The sequence below is a fragment of the Pagrus pagrus genome (genome assembly GCF_965226575.1).
Source record: "Pagrus pagrus genome assembly, chromosome: 7".
NCBI lineage: Eukaryota > Metazoa > Chordata > Actinopteri > Spariformes > Sparidae > Pagrus > Pagrus pagrus.
Genome location: NC_140191.1, coordinates 14,128,467 through 14,155,361, shown reverse-complemented (window position 1 = coordinate 14,155,361; position 26,895 = coordinate 14,128,467). Strand labels below are relative to the sequence as shown.

General features: G+C 40.8%; 3 protein-coding genes across 20 annotated transcripts in view; 2 read left to right on the top strand and 1 right to left on the bottom strand.

The window, feature by feature from the left end:
* Positions 1 to 7,010, top strand: part of kcnn3 (potassium intermediate/small conductance calcium-activated channel, subfamily N, member 3) — a 50,705-nt gene extending 43,695 nt beyond the window's left edge. For both annotated transcript variants that reach the window (XM_084358373.1, XM_084358372.1), the window contains exons 8-10: positions 533 to 660; positions 3,049 to 3,118; positions 4,037 to 7,010. In XM_084358373.1, the coding sequence (XP_084214499.1) occupies positions 533 to 660; positions 3,049 to 3,118; positions 4,037 to 4,468 (630 nt within the window). In that variant the 3' untranslated portion in view covers positions 4,469 to 7,010. The remainder of the gene's footprint in view (positions 1 to 532; positions 661 to 3,048; positions 3,119 to 4,036) is intronic.
* A 354-nt stretch (positions 7,011 to 7,364) lies between these two features.
* LOC311260298 (uncharacterized protein) lies at positions 7,365 to 22,009 on the top strand. 17 transcript variants are annotated; one of them, XR_014622988.1, is made up of 10 exons: positions 7,383 to 7,443; positions 8,513 to 8,677; positions 11,666 to 11,749; positions 12,435 to 12,564; positions 13,481 to 13,639; positions 15,158 to 15,347; positions 17,181 to 17,276; positions 17,493 to 17,563; positions 19,316 to 19,428; positions 21,478 to 22,009. XR_014622988.1 is itself a non-coding variant. In XM_084357959.1 (9 exons), exons 6-9 carry the CDS (start codon positions 13,510 to 13,512, stop codon positions 21,502 to 21,504), a joined length of 378 nt encoding a protein of 125 aa, XP_084214085.1. In that variant the 5' UTR covers positions 7,383 to 7,443; positions 8,513 to 8,677; positions 11,666 to 11,749; positions 12,435 to 12,564; positions 12,679 to 12,838; positions 13,481 to 13,509; the 3' UTR covers positions 21,505 to 22,009. The 17 variants fall into 17 exon arrangements, 9 of the variants coding, with proteins under 9 accessions (XP_084214088.1, XP_084214085.1, XP_084214087.1 ...); XR_014622989.1 differs by having other exon boundaries at positions 19,279 to 19,428; XR_014622986.1 differs by lacking the exon at positions 13,481 to 13,639 and having other exon boundaries at positions 19,279 to 19,428.
* A 1,352-nt stretch (positions 22,010 to 23,361) lies between these two features.
* Positions 23,362 to 26,379, bottom strand: rps27.2 (ribosomal protein S27 isoform 2). Its single transcript, XM_084357969.1, has 4 exons — positions 26,271 to 26,379; positions 25,621 to 25,729; positions 24,765 to 24,875; positions 23,362 to 23,633 (listed from the first exon to the last, which is right to left on the bottom strand). Exons 1-4 carry the CDS (start codon positions 26,274 to 26,276, stop codon positions 23,605 to 23,607), a joined length of 255 nt encoding a protein of 84 aa, XP_084214095.1. The 5' UTR covers positions 26,277 to 26,379; the 3' UTR covers positions 23,362 to 23,604.
* Positions 26,380 to 26,895: the final 516 nt, after the last annotated feature.

Sequence of the window (26,895 nt, the reverse complement as noted above, 5' to 3'; positions counted from 1 at the left end):
GGGATGAGGATTGTTTTTGACAGCTAGTTTAAGTGCAGCAAGTAACGCTGCCATTGTTTCTTTCAGTTAATGTCATAATTAAATGGAATATCACTGGTTTTAATGAACCGCAATGGTACTGAAGTAAATGACTTCCCACCAGCCGAGATAATGCAGTCCATTTGAGTTGGTCTACGATATAATGTGGCATATAGACAGCCAGAGAGAATAGAGAGGAGTGTGCATGAGGGACAGACTCCTGTTGGTTCTCATTGCCAAATCTCCCTAAGGAGCGAGCTGTTTATGAAAGGCACTGGCAAGCAAGCCGGTGTGTGAAGGGAGAAGACAGAGAGAATGAGGGCAGCCTCTAAGAAGAGGACGATGGTTTGTTTTTTCCTTTTGCAGGGAGACAATAGCGAACGGAGGGAATAAGAGAAAGAGAACAGGGGTGGGTAAACCTGTTGCCTGCTTCAGTTGCCAAGGGCTACCTGTTGCTAACAATGTGTGTGTGTGTGTGTGTGTGTCTGTGCGTGTGTTGATCGTCTGGGAGCAGATAAAGAACGCAGCGGCTAACGTGCTGAGGGAAACCTGGCTCATCTACAAACACACCAAGCTGATGAAGAAGATCGACCACTCCAGAGTCCGCAAACACCAGCGGAAGTTCCTCCAGGCTATACATCAGTGAGACCACACCTTGCACTCACACACGCACACACACACACACACACAAGCACACACACATGTACAAAACAGTGCAGTTGAGCTTATCCTTTGAAATCAGCTGTACTTTCTATCCACCCACAGTTTGAATCAGATTGATAATCGGATAAAGTGCATGAATCCCTACACACACACACACACATAAAATGAATCATCATCTACTAAAGGGCAAGTTCACACCAGGCAAATACAGTTGTGGGACTGGGAAATCAGTGCATTGTGTACTATTAGACACTCTGATCGTCATATTATCTCTGCTGAGGAGTGTTGTTGATATGTACAGCACAACTTAATCATGCATTGTTTAGTTATATTTTAATAGGGTGCCTGTCTTGTTAAAGGTTGTTTGACTCTAAGATGTTTGCATATCCACTGTCTGGCATCACAATTAAGTGGCTCGTCTTTGTTGCTTGCTTCTTTGATCTTTTAACAGTTCGGTCTAGACTGGAGAACATTAACAAGTGCCTTCAAAAGCCAAGAGAGTCAAGAGACCTAGGGCTGTTTTAATTGTTACATAAAGACTGTCGATGAGACTCTGTGAACACAGTAGCAAGGTCATTTTAGGGCATATGAGTACTTTTTAACCTGGGCCAAACCTGTTCGTGTAACAAGGAGACAAGTTCATCTGAGTCTGCAGCCTCATAAAATCAGTCTGCGCTTCATTATAATGGCGGAAGCCACAGGGTTTGTTTTATGAAAACACAGATTAGACCTTCAGTTCACTAATTATTGTATTGTGGTTTGAGATTCAGCCAGGTCCTATTTTTAATTGGACTGAAGAAGGACGATTTATTTTATCTTGTCAAATTTTGTTCCTGTAAGTTTGTTTCCCCATAGGAGAGAAGAGGATGTTTCTTGATGTTAAAACTATCCTGTTCTTTTCAGTCTAGATCTTAAAGGAGCGCTTTGTAGCTTTTGGAGAAGAAATTCAAAGTCAGAATTTGAATATTTGCAAACTCAGAAATATTTATTTTTTCTATAAGTTAATAAACAAGCTGTTCTCAGAGGAAAATTAGCTTGAAGTAGTTTCGAGAAAGTTGGCAGGGTCCGCCACATATAAACAAAGTAAAACAGTACGTAATTGAGATGTCCTTTAAGGTCATTTTCTTTATTCAGTGTACTCAGTCATGGAAATGAAGAGACTATGTTCATTTAATTTGGTTAGGCATAAAAAAATCTGTAAATAAAGATCTTTCTCTTCTGATTAAAATGTTTTCCCCAAAACTGCATAATGCACCTTTAAGGTCTCTGTCTTATTTCAACACCGAAGGCACAATGTGTAAGATATGACCAGGATTTCAGTCATCAACAGAATGTGAAAAAGCGACAGTGTGTCGCAGAGATGTCTGCTGAAGTTAGCATGCAAACCAGCTTTCCTCGGTCCATCCTGTCTTGTGATACCACTCCGATAGCCCCCTTAGTTTCAGCTGGGGGATGTATGGGGTGGCTAGTTTGCTACATTTCGCAATTTTAGTTTTATGTTTAAAAAATAAACAATATAAACTCACAAAATGTCATGAAAGTAAATATTTCTAGGCCTATTTCCTTATAAACAGAAAATACAACTGTACACTTTCTGAATTACTTCAGACTGAACTATGTCGAGCTTAATTGCCTTATTACCTCATCCTAAAAACATCAAAGTCAAGAGACACTAAATAAATCTTTCCACAATCACCTCTGATTTCATGGAAATAAATCCTCAATTCACTGAGTAAGAAAAGTAAGAAAATATTCCTGCTCCTCGCCCCCTGCTCGCTTCTTTTCCACTTCACACCTCTCATGTCCCCGCCTGTCTCCATCAGTAACACTGACAATCACCTCCATACTCTATCTCCTGTCGTCAAACTAGCATCCTTTGGTCTCAGAGGCTGTTGCCAGTCCGAGATCGGTGTCCAGCCATGTTCACAGTTAGCCCCGTTGCCCTGGCTGCGGTGACTCCCGTCATGATGTCAGGTCGACTCCAGGCAGACTCAAGTCAGCTAATAGAGCTACTAGCTGCATGGCCTAACGGCAGCTGCAGATTGCTGGAACAGTTTATTGAGCAGCAGTAAGCGGACGGGTCGCCATATTGTAGACGTTGCACCTTTTAAATGTATGTACACGTTCACCTTCAATACAAAATTACAGTGTTTCAGAGCAGCACACTGTGTGCTTGCTGTGTGTGGACATTCAAATCAAGCGACACACTGCAGGTAGAAATGAAGCTGAAATAGGCAAGGTGACCGCTCCACATTGTTGTTGTCTACACCCGAGGGGATTAGCTCTCTGGACCGGCTACTGTGTATTTACTGGGTTTTAACTGTCTATGTGTGTGTGTGTATTTAACGTGTGTGTATGTGTTTGCAGATTACGCAGTGTGAAAATGGAGCAGAGGAAACTCAGCGATCAGGCCAACACACTAGTGGACCTCTCAAAGGTGAGACACACACACACTTGTGAGACACATCGTACAGATTAGTATTTCATACCCGGCATGCCTTTGCCCCCCAAAATATAGCACAGCATTCCTCCGTTTCAGCGCTGACCTGCCCGTTTATGTGGCTTTGTGTCTCCTAGCAACAAACGGAACAAGTGTTAAAACAGGGATGACTGAGTGAGAGAGCGAGGAGGAAATGAGAGGAGGGAGGGGAGTGCTCATGTTTTTCTGTTACCGTGTGGGTGTCTGAGTGAGAATGTGAGCGCACACGTGTGTGTGTGTCTGCGTGTGAGTGTGTATGTGATTGTGAAATAGAGAGAGAGAGGAGAGAGGAGAGAGGAGAGGGAGTGAGATGGAGACTTGAATAAGAGGGTGGAAAACGATCGAGCGAGGGTGTGTGTGTGTGTCTCTTTCCAAGAAGCACTGCCTTTAGCACCAAATATTTTGCAATTATGCCATCTCAATGACTCCATCTCAATTGGCCACTTGTGCGTTTACCATGGTTACGGAGGCCGGGATGTGCAAGGCAGGGACAAGGCCTTCCTTTCAGCCTCTCTCTCCTGTCTCTTATTCTCTCTTTCTTCACAATGTTATAACGCCCACACAGAGATTTCCCTCCAGCCTCCTCTTCACTCCAGCTTCTACTCCCTCTTGGACATTTTTTCCTCTTGCACAGTGTCTTACTCACTCATCCCCAGCCTCGTGCTTGCCCTCTTTCCACATTTACTTCACTTTCTTTTACTTTCACTGACTGCTTATTCAATACGAAAGAATTTTCTTTAAACAAGCTTTACTAAAGCGAGCCTTATTATACTCCTGTTTACGTATTTGCAAGCTGTCTCCCTTCTTCGAAGTACTCTGTGTGCACTGAGTCATCTCCCACTCTCCTCTCCTCTCCTCTCTCCTCTCCTCTCACAGATGCAGAGCGTAATGTATGAGCTCATGTCGGAGCTCAACGACCGCAGCGAGGACTTGGAGCGCCAGATGCTGTCCCTGGAGGCGCGGGTGGAGCAGCTCACCGCCGGCTTCAACACCCTGCCTGCCCACCTCTCGGCCACCCTCAGCGCCCAGCACGCCGCCCTGGTCCACTTGCTCCGAGAGAGGGACTCAAGGGATGGTAGAGGAGGTGGTGGGGGAGGAGGAGGAGGTGCTGTGGTCCCACTGTCCCCGGCTTCCTCTTTAACCACTGCTCCAGCTTCAGTTTCTCCAGTCCAGGTCACATCTCCAGCACCACCTCTATCCCAGGCCCCTTCTTTGGCCTTGGAGTCCCCTCTCTCACCCCCACCACTGAGCCCAGAGGGGAGCCTGGAGGCTAGTCCCAACCTCAACACCTGCACTTCTAGCTGCTGAAGACAGCTCTAAGGAGCAGGAGTGGACAAATAAGGAGAGAAAACAGGGAGAGAGAGAGAGGAGAGAGAATATGTGAGGTGATCCTCAGAAACTAGCGATCCATGAGAGAGGGATGAAGACGGGACTATGAGGAGAAATAATGGGATTAAGATGGAGGGCATGTGTGAATGATGAGACATGTTAGGGACTTTGGGGCTCTTTCCTTGACGAGGGAAGGAGAAGAAGAATGGAGATAAAATGGAGACTCTAAAAGGTGCGAGGGGGGAGGAAGAATGTCAAGAGGGTGAGAAATGGAGGTAGAGAGGACGAGGAGGGGGAAGGAGAGAGGAGGAGAAATAACGAGGAATAATTATATGAACTCAGAGCTCCTAAATGGAATCCACTCCAATTACTGAAAAAAGGCCTTTTAATTCTCTATCTCTCTCTCCCTCTTCCTCTCTCTCTCTCTCTCACTCCTTCCTCCCCCCTCTCCCAATCTCTCTCTCCCTTCATCAGGAATTAATGACCATGACTTTTTATCCTTATGATGTATTTTCTATCTGAATGCTAATTGTGTGTCAACGAGCATCCCTTTAACAGAAGGTTCGATCAATACGACCATGATTTAAAAAAAAAAAAAAAAAACTAGTGGCATGCACCGCACACACACATGCACACACAACTTATAACCCACACCATCCACGCAATACAAGTTAACACAGCACAAACGTAAATACTTTTCACAATGCAGGCCCTATTTACACTCACACAAATACATTAATGTAGTAGCCCACAACGTAATACTAAAGCCTATACTGCCAAGCACTCAATGCACTGTCAATCTCCACAGAGCACTGCCAAGCAATGTAGACACACTGTAAAAAATGTTCATCCAAACGACTTATCTTTTGTGGCTGTGAGCTAATGCAGTAGTTTAGGCTTACAATGCAGAGTTGTGACATTTTAACTACTCGGTTGGGAGAATCGTAAGTGTTCGCTGAACAACACAAACCACACATCAAGCTGAAATAAGTCGGTACGACACTGAAGGGTGTGAGTCATCATAACGTCTGTTTGTGATGAGGACAATAGCAGATGATAGTCCAACACAACTACAACAAGACTTTATTACTGCATTAATTGAATTACAGATTGAGTTGATGTTTAAATGTATTTGTGGGTTTGGTTTTGTTTCATTTCTGTGAACGTTTCTTATGAAAACCTCAGAAAATTGACAGCAAAGTGAAATATTTTTTTTGCAACACAAGCATTTGTTGAACTGGCATTTCAAATCTGTTTTGATTTTGAAGATGATATCACAGCTGACAGAGCCCTGCACAAACTTAATGCTCCACATTTTGTGTTATTAAATTAACTGGAGACTATCTGCCCAGAGGTCTGCTGCAGACAGTTAAAATAACAGTCAAAACGTTGTCCATCAATAATAAATGATCTGCTTATTCTCTTACTGAAAGGTGGCCGATGAAAGAGGAGTCAGATTGACTGGGATGCTGTAGTGTTTGTTTGCTTTCATTCTCTGATAAAACGTAGAATTACAAAAATATAGATTTTTGCATTAGTAGCTTAATTGACTTTATAAAAAATAAATCCAATCATTAGTTAGCTGTGTGATTATAAGTTGATGTGATTAATATTTTTTCACAGTGTACGGTTGTGTCTGTGACCCTCTCTGAGGGGAAGAAGACCTTACTTACTGCCATTCTTTTTCAAGCTTGCAGTCCCAAAACGACGCACTGTTATCATGAATGTATTCCGTGTAAAGAAATACACTCAAAACACTCTTTGCTTGCTCGATCACTTAAACTGCCATGCAGACACAGGAACAGACACCCACACGCACGTACACACAGATACACACACACCTCGACAACCAAAGTGCTCTCTCTTAAATGGACTTCAATAAGAGGCAGGGAACGCTGCTGTCACTGGGGACAAAAGATAGCAGGAGGCGTTGCAGATATCTTGACAATATTTCTGAGGGAATAACTGTGAAAATCTGGGCATGGACTTGTTACAGTGCTGTACATGGACTGCTCTTCACTGCTTTAAAACAGACCCAGGTGGACTATGGATGAACACAAGGGAACACAAATAAACCTTATAAAGGATGAATGGCCATGAAGGAGCAGTTGTTTATGAAATAAATAAAACATAGAAAGAGAGACTAAGGTGTATCTGAGGAATTATAATGGTGTGATGGGAGAAGAGACAAGCCTACCCTTGCAATGGAGACAATATTGAAAACTGTCTTATAGCGACACGCTGTGGCCGGAATACTGAATTACATACGCTTGGAATATTGTATAGTATGCTGTTAACGAAACCTAGCTTTGTATTGCTTAGTCTTTTCTACCATTATGATTAAACGCAGTTATAGCTGATATCTAATATTACTAAACTATAGTATTCTTCTCATTCGTCATGACAATTATGATATATGTATTAACAATACGTTAAATAATTATGAACAAGGAAAGTGCCGTTTGAGGTTGAAATTATTTTGTAATTTTATTTTATCAGAGAGAATTAATAAAGTATATATCTATAACATCACAGCTTCCATGTTTTCTGTGTCGCTGTTTTTTATTTTATTTTGTACATATATATTCAATTACACTGTGCGGTGGCTTGAACCAATTCACGTGGTACAGATTGGCTATCTTTGTATTCAGTTTAGCCTAGTCTATTTCCATCAAAGTGGGACAATAATTAGCACATTTCGCTGTTAATGTTGTGCGTCTCCACAGAAGAAATAAAATCTGGACACCAAATACAGTAACAAATACATTTTAGAGTCGTTATTTACATATATTATCGGTCAAATGCTGGCCAACTTTCTCACATGCTCTGCTGTAAAAGGATTCTCTCCCGTTTCACTGCTCATCCTCTCGCGATATTTGGAGACGGCACCATGGACAGCGACTCAGCGGTTGATGAGTTAGCTAACAGCTACTGTACCTGTCGCGGATTTTCAAGTGAGTAGGTTTTGTTTCTTTAATAATTTTTCAAAGACTTAATTACTTTTTGTCTTTGAGCGTAAAACTGTTAGGTGTTGGAGTTTCGAGCCCTTTATGTTTAAATTAGTTAACTCTTATTCTTAGCTGAATGGGGAAAACTTGATGAACAGTTGGAAAACTTAGCTACAATAAGGTAATGTTAGCTAGTTAACCTCACGTTACTAAATAATGAAGATATTGCTGAGTATACATGGTGAACCGAAAACACTTCAAATTCCAGTCTATTGCAATAACTTTTGCTTCCTTGAGATAATGTTAGTCAGCAAGGCTTGATGAAGCTTAAGTATCCAAGTACATGTTTGCCAAGATGAGTAGCAATGTGCTGTTGGCTATCTCTTTTTAATAACTTTATTTATTAAATAAAAAAGGACAGTGACAAACTCAAAGCTGTGCAACTTGAGTTACTTGTACAAGCAACAAAATGACACCAACTATATACAGGGAACCTCAAGTACTTATGAATTGGGTAATAATATGATGGTTATTATGAACAAGGAGAATGAAAAAGACAACAAGATAAAAATAAACAAAGCATACATGGTTATAATGGCACAGTATCAAAGAAAACATAAGTAAGAAGGCTAAATTACAAAATAATGATGAAAATATGGAAACAGCAAGGGGCGGGCATAGATTAGATGTTGAATAAAGTGTACAAAGTTTTCTGTCATGGGCGTTTTTCATCTTTTTTTGTAGCCAAGGGGAGGTTATCATTGTCTCACAAGGTTATGAAGTATGTAGGCAATTGAGTAAGAACTCACAAGTAAGAACAGTGCACACATTGAACTAAAACATTGAGTAAAAAAAAAAGAAGATTAATATGGTTTAAGTTTGGTTAAGCCGGATGTAGCAAAGTGCAAATATTAACAGGTGTTAAGAGTGCAAAGTCTATCAGCGCTTAATGGTAATTGTAGTTGGGATTAATTACCTTTTGTTACTTATTTTCAACATAGAGGAAAGTCAGTGTAGTCTGGTACATGCTGGCGTGTGTGTCTGTGGTTGTGTTAATCCATGTGTGCTACTCCAGGAAAGCATCCAGAACTGAGTCAGTCTGTGTCCAGCCTCAGTCTATTTCAAAGCCTGCCTCTGTTCATCCGTGCCCTACCTGCAGCCAGCAGGTCCTAGTTTCTGGTCCATCAGTGTCCTCTATACTGGTACCAAACACTGCTAACATCATACAGCATGAGCATGGGTGAGTGGAAGTGGAGACACGTGTTAGACATTTGGATGGCCATGTGGGTATGCATTTGTCTGGTTTTACCTTTGTCAAAACTGGGGACCAGTTTCACATTTTAATCAGGCTATTTAGGCATGGCTGTCTAAGTAGGTATGCTGAATTTGTTTTCAGTGCATTTGCATTCATGAAAAGCAAAAATGATTTGTGTTTTAATTTAAATGAAATTATAATTAGGGAAAATGTCATGGTTGTATCAGGCATGTGTTGGTTATGATTAAGTTTGCAGTAAACCTCCTGCAACCTTTATCTGAAATGAGTCAGTGTAACAATGAATATAAATTACAATTAGCAGGTGACCTCTGTGCTGGTACAGAGAATTAATAGTCAAACTGAGTATAATAACCAAAAAGAATGAAGCATAATTTTCCTAAAACTTTATTAGACAAAAGCCAGAAAGAATAATGAAATGTAACTGTGGCAAAATAAATAATAAACACACATAAAAAGTGGAAAAAATGCCATTTTGTGCTCACATCGGCTGATGTGTTACAGATTCAATTAAGTCCCTTGCTTAACTGATTATAATGGCTGTGGTAACAACCTTACCGGTCACTTATTCAGTCATTCTGCAAGATTGTTTGTCCTATTTTCCACTTTTCCTGTTATTCAAATCGTGTTTGGAAGTGTCTCTTGCAGTGAGAGATGCATTTTACAACACAACACATTGTTAGTTTTAGGATTTGCATGTTTGTCAGACGTCGTCATTCTAATTGGTGTAATCCCTTTGTTAGGTTTATAATCTTCCAGAGCAGGCCTAGCAAAGTGTGGGTGAAGAAGTAAAGTTTTACAAATAAATAATGCTCACAATAGGCAGGCAGGCGTTGCAATAGGGTGACATTGGTTTTCTCTTGTCTCTTTGGGTTTTAAGTCGTTCAATTTATCTTTTTTTTCACTTGTCTGGTCTTTGTAAATGGAATAGACCATGCAGATTTCTCCAACTATTATCTTTAGTACAACGTTTTCAATTACTGTGACTACAAATGGGAAGCCCACGTTCATTGAAAGGGTAGTGATGGCGTCACTGTTCAGAATATTCTGGAAAAGGACCACACACTAAGTATTTGTTATTTGTAATAATGCATTATTTGAGTGTGGATTGTCAAAATGTGTCAAACAAAAAAAATACCAACTGGTTTCTATAATTGCTCACTGGCCATACTGCATGGTGTGAAATAATGAGTTACATGCAATATATTGAGATCCTTACAACAGCGCCTTCCTTATATTTAGGTCTTACTAATGGATGATAGTTGAGTCAAAGCTATGGCTGAAGGATATGCAAAGAAGTCATAATGCAATTATTTTTGATAGATATTGCAGTATGATTCACAATTTTAGTAGTAATGGTAATTTTTGCATTTCATTTTCACTGAAAAATCTATTTGAAAAAATATAATGTGGTGTTTGCTGGGTCTTGTACCACACAAACATGTTCCCTTACGTCTGGAGATTATGATTTTTTAGGCTGGGGCATCTCTGTATCACTACAAAGCATCATTATTAATGGTATGTTGTCACACATTTTATCCTAATAAAGAATGGAAGCTCCTGCAATTCGGATATTGCAATTTGGATAACAATTTGATTAATTGTGCATCCCTAGTCATAACTATTTTAAATTAAACATGAATGCTTGTCCCAGATATGGTCACACACTAAACTTTCAGGGCTTATCATGTGTAAGTAAATTTACTTGAGCCAGAAGGCAGTCTCGGCATTTAAACAATCTCCCCTTAGCAGAGGAAATTGATTTCCGTTTTTTCAGAAAACAGGAATCATATGAACCCAGCCCATGTGTGTCTAGCCTGTGGTGAAAGTAAAACAGAGTAACAGAGGTGTGAAAGCCAGGCAGCCTGAGGCACTGCTCTGCCCTGGGCACAGCACATACCCAGATGTGATGAGCTTGTTATCTATGTTATTTACTGAAAGGCTCTTATGCTGCCCCGGCGTTCACCATCTCTCTCAGGCCATGTTCATTGTCATGATTGTGCTCTATAATTATCAGGCCAAGGTAATGTCCATAGCCTAGTTTTTCTGCTTCTCTCTTTCTCTCTCCAGCTGTCTCTTCATTTTACAGGAAACCCATTTAGTCATTCACGATTGCAGTTTGAGCCAAGGATAGAAAAGGACCCAGAGAAAATGGAAATTGGGAAATGTTTTTATTCATATTAAACCAGGCTTAGCAGAAAGAATGACAAGAATATGACTGCAAGAACATTTATAACTCCAGAACATTTGACAAAATCCCCCCCAAAAAAAGGCCAATCCAGAGAAATGGCCAAAATGTAACCGGGGCTCCAGACTAATATTTTGCACTGGTGCACATAACTTTTTCATTAAGGTGCACCACAAGACATATTTAAAAATACAGCTATATTCTGACAAATATTATCCACAAATATGTTTAGAGGCTAATATTTGTTCACAGGCCACTGTCTACAGTTTTCGATGTTTATAGGCTACTTTTTTTTTCTTTAATCAGACCTAAATTTTGGGCACACCAGTGCGACCAAAACAGTTGCAGTCTGGAGTGGATATATGGATATGGATATAAGATGCATTAGTTGAGTGAACAATGATTACATTTTCACAGGTTTTCAGCCATTTATTATAATATGTGGCACTTAACATTACAGCAGACCACTTTCAAAAGTGAGGCATGTATGCTTAGTCTGTAACGAATGGGAAGCTACAGTATAAGGCATAAATGCAATCAGTCAATAATAACTTTCTTTTCCTTATTTGACTCTCCTTCCCTCAGCCTGCCCAGATGTGACCCTTGCTTTTAAAGGTTACCAGTTACCCTTAGAGCAGAGACACCCAGACAGAGATAATGATGTCATCGGTTTGAACTAAGACACAGCCACACTGACAGCTGTCTAGACAAGATATGCCATACTTACTTTTTTCACAACACTAATTTTTGCTCTTTTTGTGGTATAGGGCTGCCCAGATAGTCCTTAAGGAATTATTAAAGAACGCATCCCTCTTCGCTAAGAGTTGACCCTTCATCCCAACTTTATTAAGGTGACTATATATAATTTAGAATTATAATCCTCTCTCTTATCTCTCGAACCTCACAAGAGAGTTTTTGCTGAATGTTTGAGAAAAGTTTGATCATGTGTGCCTTCAAACAAAGCATAGAACAACACAGATGTAATGTATGTTTGTTGTTTCCTCCTGTATCCTTTTCTTCAGGCCTTGTTGATTTTGCTGAACTCTGTGTGCCCTGCTGCTCTGTCTGCATGGTGGAGTCCAGCTGCCTCATTACACTTAAAAGCAGAGACTTCATTACTGGGGAGGATGGCTCATGTGTTTTTGTGCATGTGTGTGTGCGCACGTAGCTCTGTTAGTGGAGGATAGGGCAGACAGATAGATGTTGGAGGTCGGCCACCATTGTCACCTGCTTGTGCTGGTCCGCGATCATGTGATGCACCCGTCAACTGTAATGTCATCATCATAACAACTGGCCCAAATGTCACCAGGCTCTGTCAGCAGGAGGCTGTTCCCATCGCAACAGGGTCTTTTATCTCTAATTTCTCTTTGTGCTGACAGTAGAGATGAGTGGTGTACTGGGAGCTTCTGTCAACTAAATATTATGTTGTGAACATGTGTAGCTCTTCCCCATTGTTGCACAAACAACACAGGAGCAAGTGCACACACGTACACAAACACACACACTATTGCTTTCTCTCCGTTCTTTTCATAACAGTAAAACCCCTCTGATGACTCCACCATTCACAGTTCACCAGGAAGTAGAGATCTATGAACCCCTCATTCTGATGCCTTACGTCCTGGTGTTTCCCTGGCAACCAGAGGGACAGGCCCTTTAACACATACAGGTCTGTACGTCTGCATGTGTGTGTGTGTGTGTGTGTGTGTTTATCTGTGTATGATGAGAAGGATTAGAGGCAGTATTGAATTCAGATTGTATTTGCTCGTGTGTGTTGATTCAGGTAGAGCTGGTCAGAGAGTGACCGTGATTTTGCTGTGGTAATGATAAAAGGAGAAATAATAGTGGGAAAGAGACTATGATTCACAGACGGGATACACTTAAAGTGATGGAATGCAACTGAGAACATCTACTCAAGTGTTGTACTTAAGTACACATTTCAGGTACTTTACTTGAGTATTTTTATTTTATGCCACTTTATACTTCTACTCCCCTACATCCCAGAGGCAAATAATGTACCTTCTACTCTACTGCATTTATCTGACAGCTTTATTTACAAGTTAATTTTCTCACAGGGCAGGAATGCTACAAACATTTGATGATCTTATAGAACATGATGCATTGCTGTAATTAAGCTACACAATATTGTATAAAATAGCTCAAATTAGCTTGACATTAAACAACTACAGTAGTAAAATGCAACATACACTTAAATGCAGCAGTAATATCAATCCAACGCACCAGAGTACATATACCAGCCATGTTCCCATTTCTGCCTGATTGTTTTATAGACCTGCCTGTGCCTCTTTGATCTGCTTTCTACATTAGATTGTTCTGTTTGTTTGCCTCTTTGGACTACCTTCATGTTGCCTAATGTAAGCCTCTATATTGAACATAGTTGCGTGCAAAGCGCCTTTAATTCATCCTGCTCTGCCTTTGTGTTTCCAGGATAACAGGAAAGAGCAGCTGAAAGGAGTTGGGTCATCTTTCCTGTTGTCCTGTACTTGAACAATGACATCTTGACTTGTTCACTTTCACACTTCCTCTTAGTTGTAAATTGTTCTTCTCTTCTCTTGTCTGTCCAGATGAATGTGTTGTGTTGTGAGTCCAGGTCATGCAGTTTGCTGGAAGAGAGAACAACATGCTGTCCAGTTTACTAACCGTCTGTCACCCAGTTTCAGGGGATCTCAACTCCTCCTCCCCATATCCAGGGCCAGGCCTTTTCCCTCAGTCTGTATCACCTTGTAGGTGTTTGTAGTTGGAGGCCACATACTGCTTCCTGATAAATCCCCATACCATTATTTGGTTTTCATTTCAGGTGTTCAGGTTGTAGTAATGTCCAAGTTGTAGTAATGGTCACAGTTATCATTACATTACTTAAAAACGCATTAGGTGTTGATTTTGTGTATATCAGATACTGGGTGCACTTTTATGGAGACGTCAGTGCTTGCCTAACTTCTCCACATCTTCGGTACAGCACTTCTCTGTACCTCAGCACTTTAAGATGTTGCATTAGTGATTGTGTGCGCATTTGTGCGTGTGCATAGGCAGGCGCATGCATGTGGATGGCTGGTCGTCTCTGGCCTTAGTAAGTCAAAAAGTTGTGAAAACACATTACTATCCCTCACTTACTTACTGCCAACTCCTCCTTTCATAAACACCTACGTAGACATTTCTATTTAATGGGGCTGGATGAACACATTAAATGGCTTTGTAGGTTATGGCAATATGCTTTCTGCCTTTTCTGTTCAATTAACTTTTCTCAAGACCATTAGAGACTTGATTGGAGTAGCACTCTTAACACATACACAATCATTCCATTAGCGATACTGGATAAAATTATTAAAGTATGTGTTTGTTGGTATAACAGATCAGATTACAGGCTCTTAGATGTTCACCTGATCCATTCAAGCTATAGTTTAGTGTGCAGTCAGCTTTCAGGGCATTAAAATCTAACACACCCTCACTGTGCTGCAGCCCCTTAAATTTTTTAAAGCCATAAATGTTTTATGTAGTTTTAATGCCAAGACCTTAGAAGGTTGGCCAGCACCCAAACAGGAATTTATACAGTTAAGTGGACTGTACATATATTTCCAGTCTGGCAGATTAATAAAACAGGATTATCATTCTTAGAAAGAACTGATACCGTTGGTGAAGTGCTACTCATGTTGTCCCGAGGGAGCTTGCTGCTGTACAAGAATAAATGATTGTGCTTTTTCCACGATGCATGAAAGACTTTTGTTTTCATTTTTGTCAGCTGCGTACTCCGCATGTGTAAGTGTTGGTAAATCTTGTTGATGACGTTTCAGGTTGAGGCAGTGGGCCCAGGACATACCCATGTCACCACCAGCACCACAGAAGCAGACCAGTACAATTTTAGCTCCATGGCAACACTGACCGCCCACACTCCCCTTAGACTGCGTGCAGGGGACGTGTGTGTGTGTGTGTGTGTGTGTGTGTGTGTGTGTGTGTGTGTGTGTGTGAGAGAGAGAGAGAGAGAGAAGGAGTAAGAGAGCAGAGGTTGTTAATTGACCTATTTTTCAGACTGTTCAGTTGAATCGGGATGAAGGGAAAGACGATGGGGTTTTTTAATGATGCCACCGGGGAGTTGTGCTTTGCTTCCTCCCCTGACAGGACTTCAACTGTTGCCATTTCCCCTGCTACCTGTAACTCCTCTGCATACTATACTCACAGCCAGGGCCCAGTGCCACTTATACATTTAATTCCAAGTCCACGCTTCCATTTTCTCTCTTTCTTTTCAGGCTTCTGGGGCGGCGCCCTCTGTCAGAGTGTCACACCTTATTGTATATGAGACAGGTCTGAAGTTTTGGCCTCTGGCCCCTTGTATGAGGATGTGGCAGGCTGAAGGTGGGGGCAGTCAGCCAATTAGAGCCTAGGAAGGGTCAGCAGCAACATGCCAGCAGTGTTACTCGTCTTGCTCTCAGCATCCAGGTGGGACTCTGGTATTTGGTTCAAGTCAAATGAGATATTTTTAGCATCGTAGTCCAACTCTAGAGTTGTCTCTTGACATCAGTACTCTGGGTGCATTATTATATTAACTTTGTGCATGTGTGTCTTCTCAGTGGCTAGTGTTTGTCTGCCATCAAATGAGGAGAAGAGACTGAAAATTGGGCTGTAGCTCCCCTGCTTCTGTCTTTGTTCACCCCTCCCCCTCCTTCTCCATCCCGTCCAAACCTTGCCCTCAGTCCCACATGCACTGCAAGTTTTCTTCATTCAGTTATACTTCCTCTGCTCTTTTCCATCTTGCCTCCCCACTGGTAGCGCCATACCTTCTGCTTATCACACTTCGCACTCGTAGACAGATGCTGACACTGTGCGCACACACACACACACACACACACAGAGGAATCCATTAGAATTTCAGATTCATTTGAACTCTCAGCTTTTGCCCGCCCCCCCCCCTCCCTCCCCCCCTCCCCAGTTACTTGCCAGGAAAGTGATGGTGGTTTCCATAGCAACCATTTGTGTCTGTATCAGACGGGAGTTTCCTAGAAAGGATGGCGAGCAGGGGGAGTCACAAAAATACACAAACACACTCGAATGCGTGCATTTGTGAAACTGTTGATTAGCAATCAGCATGCACTTCACACTGGCTGTTTATTTTTAATGAGCTCAGAGAAAGCTGTTGATTGGGTGATTCCGACAGGAATAGGCTTGAGTATATTACAAATTGAACATTCAAGTCGGACTGATTTTGTGGGACATGACGTAATGTGAAAAAAACATGTGAATCCCTAATCATTTATTTTTTTTATCATCAATGATTGCACTGATTGTTGTGGGTTTTGAGATGACCTGTTCTGTATCGATCAGCATTTCTACATTTAACAATGAATCCATACATGCATTCAGTATATCTCCATCTTTGCATGATGTCTCTTATTCTACAATTTGATAATTAACTCTGTAGCTGTTTGGTCCCTGACAATTGTGGGAGATATTAGGTCTTCTTTTTTTGTTTTTATGTTCCCTGACCCGTTTTGTCTCTTTGTGTTGGTGTGGTGCTCCTCACTTTCCAGAAGAATGTAGGTCAGGTGGACAGGAGACTGTAAATAGCCTTTTGTGAGCATGTTTGTGTTTTCCCTGCCTTCCATCAAATGCATGCACCAACAGAGATCGCCATAACCTGTAATATGAATGAATGGGTTGAGGCAATGGATCAATTGAATAAAAGAATGGAGCTTTGCATCAGCTCTATATAACATACTGTAGCGCAGGCACTCAATTTCATCATTTTTTGCAAGTATTGTCTGTGTACTTTTGAAGTGCAACCTTTATAAATAATTGCTCAAATACATAATTTATCTGCTTTTTTTTTATGTAAACATCCAGTTGAAATATGTATGAGTACACTAATCAAATGCGTTTTTCTGACTGCAGAACATTTCTGACAGGGGAAATAATCCATTTGTGCAAACACACTCAGTGACAACTTGGCTAACCAAAACAACTGAGTGGCATCTGGCTAGTGATTATATATTTACATTTTCTGAGCTTCTCTGTCACGCAGTCTATTGACAGCAGTCCTAGCACATTATCTCTCTCCTCCATTAGGAGTTAGGCTGCAATTAGCCAACACAAAGCAGTGTGCTCAAACATTCTCAGTAGGTTGAAACAGCCTGTGTTTACATCTTCTCTCTGCCACCCTGTATTTCTCCCTCCAGTCACATCACTCTGTTCACTGCTTTGCTGAATGATCTGAACAATCAGCACTTTTGTATTTTCACCACCAAAAGAGCCACACTAGAAATTATTTATTCCTAGGTCCATCCTCACCCTCATATTGTGGCTGTCCCCTCTTTCCTCTCCCCTGTGTCGAGGGGTGTGGAGTTGCAGCTAGCAGCGCTTCACCAGAAGGGGGTGCAGTTTCACAACCTCACTTACCTCTCAGTGACTCCTCTAACTCCCCTTCATCTCCCTAAATGTTCTTTCACACATGGTGCTGGCAGACACACTCACCGCTCGCAGACTATTTAAGCTACATGGTCAGAATAATTAATGCAGGAAATTATCACAGACACAGGAATGATTAATTTGGAGCTGTGACAAAGTGACATGACTGATTGTTTTTACCAGGTCGCCGGGCTTTTAATACTCACGGCCGTTCAGGGAGAGCATCCATCACAGTGACCCTCACTCCTGCAGAGGTGCGTTTAGTGCGTGTGTTCCTGTCTGTTTCTATGTGCGTGCATGCGAGCTTGTGTGCAAGTGTGTGTGCAGGTGCACGGTGCAAATGTCCATGTGTGTCTTTTAAGCATATGTTTACTAATTTATCAACTCTGACTGTAGAGCTCAGGGGCCATGACTCCGACTGCCTCTGTGAAAGAAAGCAATGCAGACCCACCTTAAACATTAACAAACACCCTGATGTAACCCACATGGGACACACACTTACACTCACATTTCATCATATTTATCTCCTTTTACCTAGACATGGTAGATGTAAACCTGTCCAAGCTAAATATCTTTCTTTTGCTGTCTGTCTTTTCCTTAGTCTGTCTCTATGCAGTATAATGTGACTAAAGGTCGGTTTAAACTGATTTTCACTCATATTTAATGTTTCCCTGTAGTGGAAAGATACCTTTTCGAGGTAAGACATTGTTTAACACAGTTTAGGGTAGACAGTATCCTGTCATAAAGCAACGGCAGTTAAGGATAATCAACTGTGGGGAAAATGGGGAGACGATGCAAATGGCCTGCTGATTATGCTACAGATCAAGCAGAGTCATCAAAGCCATTACCAATACAGTGTGCAATTAAACTGTGAGTGAGCTGCAAATGGTGTTTTAACAATCCAATTACCACCTGCATATTCACATTCATATTTTTTTATCCAATTTTCAATTGTTTTAATCCTACAAATTGAATAGCAATAGATTCCATGTGTGCTAGGACTGCACAAAAAATCGATTCAGCATCAACATTGCAGTGTGCCCATGTGCAATAGTTACATTGAGTATGTGCAATGTCAAGTAAGGTGAATCAACTCAGCTCTCATATTTTCAATGTGTTTTCACAGCATAAAAGCTGAATGTTACAATTGCAGCACTTGATAAAATACTACCAAAGCTGCCGCTCATTGGTTGTAACCGTGGTGACTTCTTCTATAGACCATATTTACAAGGCAGCTGTTTTCCTCTGATGTCACACTCTGCAGGGTGGGAAGCTCAAATGGTGGGATAATTTAACGAGGCTGTGTTCCAGATTGCAGGTTGTAAACGCAAGGAATATGACAAATTGTTATCATTTCACCACTTTGTGATTGATCGGCAACTGAAAAAGATGATTTATGGTGACATTCTGGAGGGACTGTGCATTGATATTTCAGAATTAGTTTACGCCTTTAATATCTTATCGTGTAACACTATCAAACAGTAAGGTTAGCTAGGGAGTTGTTGAATGTTAATGTTGTCTTTAAGGGACTTGCAACCTGAAACACATCTGCATGACATTTGAGAGTCCCAAACCTGAGCATAGTATCAGAGGAAAATAGCCACCTTGTGAATATGGTCTGTTGAGCTTTTCAAGTTATCTGGTGAAATGTCCTTTTCTGTCTTTTTTCATATTGCAATATATTACGCAGAAAAACAAAATATTGCAATGTTTTCCAATATCATGAAGCCCTAATGTTTGCACATGTGCTCATTTGTGTGTGTGTGTGTGTCGGTGTGTATTTGTGTATTTGTGTAAGGCTAAATGCAACAGAGCATCGAGTTGGAAGACTGAATACGCATCTGCTGAAATGTCCTTGACACTTTATCCTAAAGGATTTAATACATTCTAGCAGTGGAAAATAAATTCTTCCCAGAAAATCGAGAGTCTGTTTGTCATGACAACTGTGTGTTGCTGTCTTGTGTACCAGAGATGCCATCTGCCCTGTGCACTGCTCTCTGTGTCAGTGTGTGACAGGACACGACTCGTCACTGTGGACTCCCAGGGGGGTCTGACAAGCGGCCGAGACACCGGCTCTGCTCTGCTGGAGGTCAGCCAGACTCTGCTCATCTGTGTTCAGGTCAGTTAATTGTGCACTGGGTGCTTATGATGTGTAATGGCTCCGTCCTTGGCAGAGGAGAAACTCAAATAAACAAAATGCTATGTGTGTATGTGCATGTGTGTGCATTGAACTCCAGGTCTGTCCAATGTGCTTTGTGCATCCCTGTACAGCTGAGAGGGCCAGGTCAGCCTGTCTTTCGTGTGTCATAGGGTGCTCTCTTCTGTGACAACCTTGTACAGAATTTCCACACTCACTTCTCACACACACACACACCCTCAGTCCCACACCAACTCCTGTAAACTCTTGTAATCTCTTCAGTTTCTGGTCCTTCATTTTGTCTTTCTCCCAATCCTCTTTTAAATCACTTTTTCATTCTACAACTTTCATTTTGCCAAGTTTAAAGCTGGGATGAGAATGCAAACTGCTCAGATCAATACTGTAAAAACTCATCTGGCCATGTCTGTGAATGATTTTTCTGCCCTTCACTATCGATCCTCCCGTCCCATCCTGCCTCCCACTCAGTTGTAACCTGGCACGGATGACTTCAGATTCTGGCATTTTTTGGCATCCAGGCTTTGTCTGCAGGACAAAGAGTTTTGGCTGTGCCAGTGGATCCCACCGACACCTCTCTTGGTGACTACACTGCCCCTCCTGCTATCCCTGTCTCTGCATTTATTCAGGCAGAGAAATGCACTGCGCTCATGTACCACACAAAACCAAACTGTCGCTCAGATGGGCTGGTGTTTCAGGGCAGGCCTAAAGCATCTTGGGACAGTGATGGTCTACTCCAGGCTAGAGGAGGAACAGCCAGCCCTGAGAGAAGTAAGGCTCATTTATAGATGTATGGATAAATGCACAAATAGATAAATTATTTGACCAAACAGCCCACTACTCCATTCAGCACCAACCTGGAATAGTGGTGGGACAAAATATTTATGGATACACTGGCGCTAAATATCAATATTTTTGTCAACCATGCAGATACTTTAAACAGATTCCCCTGACAGATTTAAAAGTCACTACTTTATAATTCTTTGGTGTGTAATCTTAATTTACACATATTTAAAAGAATTCAGTGCGCCACAGTTGTATCCTTCCTTTAAAGAAACTGTTCTGCTTTCTGGCAGTTTGGCCTTCATCAGGAATTGAATCACAGTGTGAGTTACTCTGGGATTCCCACCCCTGATACCTGAATAAAACACAGACATAAGTCAGTGCTTCTGTCTTTGTGCAAAGACTCAGATCAACATTTTATACACTTTTAACTTAAGTATGTGAGGAGCAGAATAACCCTGAAATCTCAGTCACATCGCATCTTTTGCCTTCCTCTTGCTCTCAATGTGCACCTTATCAAAGGGGAAGATTGCAGGCAGAAAGGCAGCACCCTGAGACGTTGCACTATAGCACCCCCTACCTACAACTTAGCATTTTACAGTCAGTGCTTAAAGTGTCGCCACACTGTGATCACAACACAAACATTCCCTGCAGGTGTGTCCAGATGTCGAGCTTCTGTCCACTCTCAGGAGGAATCTGTGTCCCAGCTGCTCTCCACTGACCCTCTCATTTCTCCTCTCTGAGCCTCTTTGCAGGGTCAGACTCCACTCTGTCACAGATGCTCTCTGGTGTCCGAGAGACACCGCCCTGCCTGCCGCTTTCAAGATGTTTTTAAAATGTTTTTTATTGGACAGTTGACAGTATGTGGCAAGAAGCAACTATCCCAGCTGAAATTGAACCAGTTACAGTGTTGTTATATGGTATCAGGAGTGTTGTATAAAGTACTTCAAAGTCATAGTTGAGTAAAAGTAAAGATATCATGTTTAAATATTACTTTGGTAAAAGTGAAAGTCACCCATATGAATAGTACTGGATTAAAAGTCTAAAAGTATCTCATATTATATGTACTTAAGTACTAAAAGTACAAATTATACATATATTTACATGTATGGCCTGGCCTGGCCAATTATCGATGCATAGATTTGAATACGTTTTTGAATTCTTGGTTTGAAAATTCATGTTTGGTGATGACCATGCATCAACCGCTGTATGTCTGTCTGTTTATTCCCACAGCTGGAGCCTGAACAATTTGCTGTCTGACCCCTGATGCTGCGTTCCAGACGACTCAGAATCTAAAAATGTCCGACCTCCAACTAGAAAAAACTACAATGGAATGCCATTTAAAGTCAGAACTCCTGCTGGTAAACTCAGGACACATCCATCTACCCAGACTTCACAAGGGAGCAGTTTTCTGAATTGAATACACACTTGCCAAAGAGACAAAAGATCATTTTGTTACCATCAGCCATGTTTTTTGTTAACTTTTGGCATCGTTCACATGGAACGCAACATTAGTGGAGAGCTTTTCAATAGCACTGCCAGCCACCACCTCACTGGACGGGGTTCAGACCACATCGAATCCAACTCATTACCTTTTTCATGGTCCTACTAGCTAAATCATCACAGGAAAAACTGTTGTAGGGATGATATGTCCTTGAATTGTTTACTATTATATCTAATTGTTTCAGTCCTTCCCACTTGTCAGAATAATTCCTAATGATATAATTGAATTAGAGTGATGTGGACCAGGATAAGCAGCAAGAAATGAACAGATGGATTAACCAATTAAAAAAGATTAATGCTTTCAAATTTTCCCATTATGACAATACGCTTCTTAGCTAGCCAACAGTAGAGACAGCGTTTGCTGCAGGTCCAATGGTGCTAAAGATTAACACTCGTCTACAGCAAACAAGAGAAAATATCCAGCTTCTGAAGTTGCCCAGCCATGAAAACAAGATTGTTCAGCAAGATGTCTACATAAATATCACCATTTATCTTTTAGAACAGCTTTAGTTGAAAGCACAAGTCAGAACTACAGAGTAAATTGTGGTTTAAAATGGCTGTGGAAGAATATAGTATGGATAAAAAGAAGAATGCATGTTTATCCTGTATTAGTCATTCAGTAATCAGAATGCACATCGAAATCACATTCCCATTTACCATGATTTTATTTGTAAGCCTTGTCCAATATACAAGCAAGACACAAGAAAAATGTCACCACAGCAACAAGAAAGTTACCATTCACTCCCGCTCCTGATTTAGTTTCTTTATTCAGTGTACAACTCAATGCTGTCACAGAGACTGTGCAAATGGCCTACATGCCCACAAAGCTGTTGGACATTATAGGAAACATGATTTTATCTGATTAAACTCAAGCTTCCCCCCCCCAGTGTGATTCTTTTCTGCAACTTCACAAGAATTCATCTCACATTTTTCATTTTCACAGGAAGCTTGCAAGCACATGTACATTCGCAACCACATTGTTCATTATGATGTCATTTAGTGCCACATCGCTGTGTAGCTGTGTTTTACAAGCATCAGAAAACAGAAGCAGAACCAGCGACGGCTTTCCCTGAAACAACTCTTTTATACTGAGAGCGGGCCCTGAACCAACACCACCGGCTTTGGACAGAAAATGTTGACTTCGCTGTGGCATTAACTTGGAAGAGCTGGTGTCTGGATTTATTACCAGCTTTAATACACATCAGTCAACATTCGGTTAGGCAGAGTGCAGCTTTTACATGGTAAAACTCAAAGTTAATTTTCAATTTCACCCACAGTGTGGCTGCTTTCCTAGAACTGCTCTAGTGTTTAAGGAAATTTGCATAAATCTATAGTGCTGAGCAACTGTTGGGCAATACCTGCAAGGCTCATTGTATACCCTCACCTTCCTCTCACTGTTTGTGTTTGGTCATTAAAAGGTGTAATGCATACAAATGCAAATCACTCACCACAACTACTATTGAGGCCCTACATCTGTACAAATGCCTCGAGTTCCCTGATCTTTACCGGCAAGTATTTAAAGGGGTCCTGAGCTGACATGTCTTTTACCAGACAAATGACAACTAAGAACCTTCAAGAGATAAAGAGAACAAACTTGATGACAAACATGCAAGATTATTTTACCAAAAAAACAACCTAAGTTTATTAAGAGACAAGAATTAATGGATATTGGTGTTGGTGGGCTGTTAACAACGCCAAGCATCTCTGTGCATATTCTGTAGATAAGACGTCTTATATTACATTATTTATTCCTGCTCTCCATGTCTACATTGGTGCATCAGCTCCATGGCAGTGTTACTTGATGTCCATCAAGCTCTGGTCATCCTCCTCAACTGTGTCCAACCACGTCTGGTCAAACTAGTGCTGTTTCCTCCTGAATGAGCATCCTGAGGAGAGATTGAGAGAAATGTTAAGTGTGTGTTTACTGATGGTGCTGTTGGCTGTATTGTAACTAGTATTTCATTAACCCTGTTTATATCAATCTGGATAGCAACACACAGTGTTGAACTAAAATAACTTTATATTCAGGCGTATAGTCTCTAGCGATTGGTTACAGAAAATTGAACCCCTCTCCCTCACAGAAATCGTTAGAGCGGAGGCAATGTCAGCCTGAAGATGGAAACGGTGTGTTACAAGTTTACAGCTCAGTCCGATATCAGGCGAGGAAGCATCAACAGTCTTTAGTCGGGATTAACAGTATAAAGCCAGTCGACAGAACGGGGATGGTGCGTCACTGACAGACAGATAACAGAAAAGAGAACAGTCATGCTGCTTTCTGCCTTTTCAAAAGACTGAATCACCTCCAAACAAGTGTGGTTTTAGTGACAACAGCTGCTGCTGCACCAATAGTAACTCAAAGCTGAGCGCATTGAGAAGCCCTTGGTTGCCACGGCAGCAGAGCCCAGGATAGAGTGGGTAAAAACAAACCTTGACCTGAAGCGCAAACAATTCACTAACATGTTGTACACGATGTATCATCATTTCTGAAATGTATCCCAACCCATGAAGCAATTCTGATCCATCTTTCATCAGAAACAACGGATCACTCACAATATGTCCAAACAAATTTGAATGAGAAATAATGTGCTCGCAGTCGACTGTGTAGAAATGAATCAATGATGATAAATTTCTGTCACAACTACAAGAGTCACTGTATGCCTTGGTTGACACCCCATTCATGACGAATACATTGAAAGGGCAACACAAAGGCAAATATCTAGAGATGTAGTGTACAGCAAAGATCCTTTACATAACCCCGACTAAATATTGGGTTCAAACAAATTTAGTTCAGAAGGCTGAACGTCAAACATTTCATAACTACAAAAGTGCAGTTATTGTATTTTTTTCCAAAAGGTCCCATTAATTAAATATACATTTTTACATACATTTTTTTCCAAGAAAATTCATGACCTGAACAGGGTAAAGCTCTGAATGCTAGGTGAGTTAGCATTGAACGACTCATTTAAAAAAAAACAGGTCAGACAGTTTCTTCTCTATGCATGTTATATTTCCTGTACCTTCTGTGAGGCGAGCTTTCCCTCCTGTCGGCTGGCAGAGCACTGTGGAGCAGCCGACACACAGCACTACAGTCTGAGCGTGACTGAACACTGTGGTGATCTTGTAGCAACCTGCAGACAACACACACACACAAACCGTTGGATGGAGCAGCCATGAACTGTTACACATGGCAAACATGGTATGATCATATACTACTTAAAATGAGTTAGGAATATATTTTAGTGTTTCACTTGATCGTTTATTTAGTGACATATCTGAATTTTTATTTTGAGGATATTTCTGGCCCCCAGAAATAATGACACATTCATTTGACTTCTATTGCATATCCACCACATGCGCTCATATCCCAATATCCCTTACTAATCACACACACTTAAGCCCCAACTATGATCACAGATGTGTCCTTGCAGCTGTTTGCTTAAAAGAGTCACTTAAAACTCATTCAACAGGCAGCCATAAGTGTCGCTGTATGCCTTATTTGACACCCCGATCATTAGGGGAACAATGAAAGGGCAACACATAAAGGCAAACAATGATAATATAAGTAATGTAGATGTGAGAAGTACTTCCATCAATTATATTAATAAAATAAATCACAATTCCAAAAGAGTTAAGTAATCATAGTTAAGGCTTTAACTTAAATTTCAAATATTATTTAAGCTTATGTCAGAATAAATTTAATGACAATCATAAACCTAAAAGTACTGATCTATATTTTATTTATATTATTATTATTTACATAAAAGTAAATTCCCTCAAAAAAGTTTGACTCTCAAAACTCAACTGCTACTATTTTAACAAGAAGCTGCAATGAGTCTCAGTACTTGTGTGTTTTTTGTGTGTAACTTTACCTACCTGGACATTTGACATCCATAAAATAAGAGTTAGGACACTGAACTAGTCGTTTCTTCTTGTGTCTCCTCTTCTCCTCCTCGGGAGTTGGGTGCAGCAGGTCCTTTGCAAGCTGAAAGGACATTGAAGAAGAAAAAATAATGAAACAATTTAGCTGATTCTTCATCGACATTCAGTAAAAAACACATCTACACAGTCTTCAAATTACTGTAATAAAAAGGACTAGTTTCATTTCTGTCCACAGCTACCAACTTTGTCACATGATGACACGAGGCAAAGGTCGATACATCATAATATAAGTCAGCGCTTTCAGACGACAGGAAACGTGATAAAAGGAAAGTAAACGTGCTGAGAAGAAACTGATCGAGTATTTCAGAGCAGTCACGACCCAAACTATCCTAAAAAGTTGATTTTTAGCCTCCAAGAGAAACCAACATGTGACTGGTGGTGAGCAGGGAACAGCGTGGGCTGCTTTGTTGTACACGTGTTTCGCCATATTGAGCTCGTTTCCTCATCTTTACATTCACATTACCGCAACAAAAACACGCCGATCCCCGCAGAGACTACACACGGTGTTATATCGCGTTAAATCACCCCCACTGCAATACTTTTTAACGATTGATGGCGAATATAAAAGCCGTAGTGTTACTCACAGGCATGTCTGCGTGTCTGGACGCTCACCGGAAGATCACACTGCCAACGCACCGGAAACTTCAGGCCGACGAGCAGCAGAGACCCGGCGGAAGAGAAGAGGAGCTATTTCTCTTCTAAAAAATAATAGTGGTAATACATGAATAAATAATAATGGTTATAAAACACAAGACGGTAGCTTTTAAATATTTTAACGATGAATTTATCTTGTTTTCATGTAAAATTTTATTCAGAGCAACTTGTTCAGACAGCATTCCAACAATAAACAAATAAAAAAAACGTTATAATCCATAGCATCCATAGCAAATTAGCCAGTGTAAACTATTGTATTTAGTTTAATTTCATCAGAAAATACAATCCAGTTAAAGGAAAAGTCTACCCAAATTAAAAATGTTTTTTATTTTGTATTACTGGGTGGATATTTGGATTGTAAATAATCCGGGATTGTTATTTATCTATTTACTTATTTATTTATGTAATTTACTGGCAAATAAAGATGATTGTTGTTTGTATATTAGTCGTAAGTAAATTTAAGAATGTGTTAAATAATATATGAATTAAATGAAGAAAAGTGATAGGGATATATAAATTGTATAATTGTATAAATTGGTTCGAAATAAAGTAATT